Raw genomic sequence first — 4,155 nt, forward strand, 5'->3', positions numbered from 1 at the left:
ATTACTTTAGCTGACATGGGCTAGTTGATCAGGACATTTCTGACAAGTTATAAATAGCTCTCTAAGGTATGCAATGACAAACATGACAAGAGGAACTGATGATGCATATATTTGCRTTGTTTGCTCTATAACCCATTAWTTCATACACCACTGTGATATACAATAAGGCAGTGACAGCAAATAGACAACAGTCACACAGTGGCGGAATAAATTCAAGTACACATACATTTGTTTCATCACAAAACCAGAGAGGAACATCTGTCCTGTGAAGTCCACAAAGCAAATGTTGCAGTAAACATACAGTTATATGCAGCATGGTCAAGCAAGTTAATGTTTTCAACAGTTTACTAAACAACGACTGATTTAGAACCACGGAGCTACCGCAAGTCAGCACAAAGACAACGGGAGCACTGCCGCGGCTATTCCAGCTCCATTTCAACTTAAATCCATTTAAACRTCATCAAATCAACAAAGCTATATATGCTTAGTTTAATACATTGAAAACAAACTTAAAGATACCAAAAACAATTTAGTCCAATCAATGTTGCTAAATATCATGTGGTTGTCCATGGTACTTATTTCTTGCGTGCGCGCGCATGCAAGTAAAAAACACATTTTGGGGACTACTTGTAGACTAGTTGAACGCCAATGCCGTCCTCCTCTCTTTCCTGTTGGCAAAACGGTCTATGGCTCCATACGCTTTTCGTTTTTGTTTTCATAGGCTACCTATCAAAAATGCTTGCTAGCCTAACTTCCTCGCATGGGGGAAAAAAAGCTTAGTTAGCTAGCTAGTTAACGTGAGCCTACTAGGCTACATRTTGAACTTTAATCGTCTCAKGCCAGTGGCACAATATATTAATTTATGGTTAGATCAGAATCGCCGTCATAAACATTGSCCTGTACAGAGAATTAAGTCAAAAYAACAAGTCCAAATCCCCATCTCCATCCATGGTTTAGGAAAATCCYGATTTAACAAGCTAGCTACTGCAAGACATCACCACAAGCGAACCAGAAACAGACACGTTTTTCTKACAATTATGACATATTTCTCRGGATGYCATTTAATTGGTGTGAAGCCAAATCCAAACTGGCCTCCCTTGGGGGACATTTTGCTGCACTAGGACAACCCACAGTTGAGCTCAGTTCAACGCTGATTGGATATTTATTTTATAATTGTTTTATCAAGGCCAAATGCTTGCTGGCATCAATCAATCAAACGCTACAGCAGCAATATGTCATACTCTTTTGTTCCAGACAGTATCAGATAMATGGGCTACACATACTGAGTCAGAGGGGCGCTGTTTCCCTCACTCAGATGATTTCTAAAGTGAGATTCAGCCACTTGCGAATTGATGGAAAATTATGAAAACACAGAGAGACGAAAGATAAATTATTTTATAATTGTTATTTTTTTTATTGGTCAAACCTGGGTTCCCTTGGCATCCATGAATACACACCATTGACTGCACTAGAGTGCAAAAATAAGATATTCCCAAAGTTTAGCATGTCTTGCAGGGGGACTTTTATTTTGAAACAGTCCGCGATCGTGTTGGCAGCATAATATCCTGCTGCTAGGAGAACTGTAATCATCTGTTTAGCTAGCKTGAGTCGTACAGAGGTGAGTTTCTCAAAATAAGGCACTTGTTTTTAAACGTTGACGTTATTTCCCCCCATTCTACTTGTAGCGTTTCACCTGTCCCCAATGGGGTTCAATAAGACGTACATCAGTATCGGGTATGCCTCTTTTGGCATGCTTATGGGATTCTCAGCGTTTCTCGTGTGGAACATCGCGTACAACCAACCATGGACAGCTGCAATGGGAGGATTATCAGGTAAAGACAAGTATTAGCAAGAATGTAAATAATTATTTATTTTGTGGACAATATGTAACAGTATACACTGCAGTATTTTAAGGATTTACCTGTCCATTGGACTCGCATGAGCTGGACATTGCCACAGTAGGCTACCCATCTCTTACAGTACTGTTACACGATTTTAGAGTGACAAATTGTAAGAAGCCCACACTTTAATTTGCCTTTTCAAATTTCTAAACGTTCTACCTAAAGTCCTWAACGTTTTACCCCAGGCATTCTAGAAAAGTTGGACTGTTCAACTTCAAAGAATAGCGACATGGCTATACACCACGCTGGCTCCATGATCTCTATAACGGTAGCTAACGTTACAACTTTGGCAAAAGTTATAGTAACATTACATAGGTCTTATACCATGAATATCTAGGATAACTTTATTACCCAGTAAAAAAATAAATAGGTGTATATCCAGCACTGTCTACTTTCGTCTTTCCAAAGCATTTTCAGCTTTATGCATTTTATATTACCAGCTTGGTTAACCTGGAATTCTGGATTTTCCTAATGCTTAAACCACACTGGCCAAAAAACAGTCTGGTGTCAACTCAAACTGTGTGTTATTTCTGCGTACGCTGCTTAATGGGACTGAAAGCTTTTGATACTGTAATGACCTGACTAGATCATAAAGGAACAATTGTCCAGACAAGAGGGTTGAGTTTACGAATTGACGGTTTATTAACCCAACTTTACACAGGCTACTGTTTGGACGTAGCCCACGCCAAATAAACAAAAGATACCCCACAAGCCAACCGTGACCTTCTCTTGTGAAGCCCAGACGTAAGAGAGAGAACAATGGCTAAACCTGGTCTTAACTTCCAATGCTCCATCCCCCTGCCCAACCCCATCTCACCGCCACTCAACAACCACCAGGATGCCCGGCATCAGAACATTCCAGGCATCCCGTGATTGCCAGATAGCAGGTTGATTGGCATGTCGGACCCAGCGAACCCTGGTTAGTACAACACAACCCACTAATAGCTACCACATAACACACCGCTGTCTGTGCGGGTCGCTCACAGCCCCCCCCCCACCACAAAGTGCCTCGTCCCTGAGGGAACAAACCAGTCTCTGAAGCGACTCGGAGGTCCCTTTGCCTGCGTGACCGTGATGGTCGCGGAGTGTCCAGATGTGAAACAGGGGGCTCCATCCGTGGCAGGGGCTGCCCCTCTGAGACCCAGGGGATGAAGGAAGGGATATGGGGGACAAGGAAGCGGGAACAGGGAATACAGTCCGTGGCTCCGGGGAACCACGCAGTACACGGGAGGAGACTGGGGGAGTGGGCTGTCTGGAGCCTTGTCTGCGGCACCTGGGGGTGGGTGCCTGGAGAATGTTATTGCCAGAGAGGGCAATTGTGGGGGCCCTCTGTATGGGGCTAACCTGTCCCGGTGCATTGCCACCTTTCTCCCCCTGGGAGGAAGCTGCACCCGGTAAACAACCTCCCCTACCCTCTCCAGGACGCTGCAGGGTCCCACCCAGTGACTGTCCAACTTGAGGCATCTGCCTTTTTCCTTAAGGGGCTGTAGACCCAGACCCAGCTCCCCAGCCACAAAGTGCCTTCCCGGGTGTGCACGTCATAGTTCCTTTTCTGCTCACACCTGCATTCAACAGCTGCCTCTCTGGCGAAGGTGTGGGCTGTCTCCGGGCATACTCCGGCCCCGGGGAACATGAGGGCTATCCAGGGGCCGACCAACGCCATCTCCGCAGGGGTGCTGATTTCTCTCCCCAGCATGAGGAGGGCAGGCGTGCAGGAGGTGGAGTCTTGGCCGGCGGAGCGGCATGCCATGAGGACCATAGGCAGGTGCTTGTCCCAGTCACGCTGGTGTTTGGCAGAGACGATGGCCAGCTGCTGTCCAAGCGTTTTGTTGAAGCGCTCCACAAGGCCATCACTTTGAGGATGGAGAGGAGTAGTACGGGTCTTGTGCATACCCAGCCTCTCACACATGGTGGCGAACACACGGACTCAAGTTTCTGCCTTGGTCGCTGTGGATGGACTCCGCAGCTCCAAAACTGCTGAACATCCCCGCTGTCAGGGCATCAACGATGGTCTCTGCCTCCTGGTCAGGCAGATCATAGGCCTCGGGCCATTTTATGAAATAGTCCATGGCCGTGAGCACCCAGCGGTTTCCACTGTCTGTGGTGGGGAATGGTACAACTACATCCACTCCACCCTCTCCATGGGAGCCCCCACTGGAAACTGTTGGAGCTGAGCATGACAGCGGCCTGGGGCCCCTTTCTCGTTGTGCAGTTGTCATAGCGGCGGCAAAAGTCTTCCACATCCCTCTTGTGC

The 4,155-nt window shown here is 46.7% G+C and overlaps 1 protein-coding gene across 1 annotated transcript in view; it reads left to right on the forward strand.

Annotated features, from left to right (window-relative positions):
- The first annotated feature begins 1,574 nt into the window (after positions 1-1,574).
- LOC111962196 (heme transporter hrg1-A) overlaps positions 1,575-4,155 on the forward strand; it is a 9,313-nt gene continuing 6,732 nt past the window's right edge. Inside the window, exon 1 of the mRNA XM_023985091.2 lies at positions 1,575-1,832. Within this exon, the coding sequence (XP_023840859.1) occupies positions 1,703-1,832 (130 nt within the window). The 5' untranslated portion in view covers positions 1,575-1,702. The remainder of the gene's footprint in view (positions 1,833-4,155) is intronic.

Source organism: Salvelinus sp. IW2-2015, linkage group LG1, assembly GCF_002910315.2.
Source record: "Salvelinus sp. IW2-2015 linkage group LG1, ASM291031v2, whole genome shotgun sequence".
NCBI lineage: Eukaryota > Metazoa > Chordata > Actinopteri > Salmoniformes > Salmonidae > Salvelinus > Salvelinus sp. IW2-2015.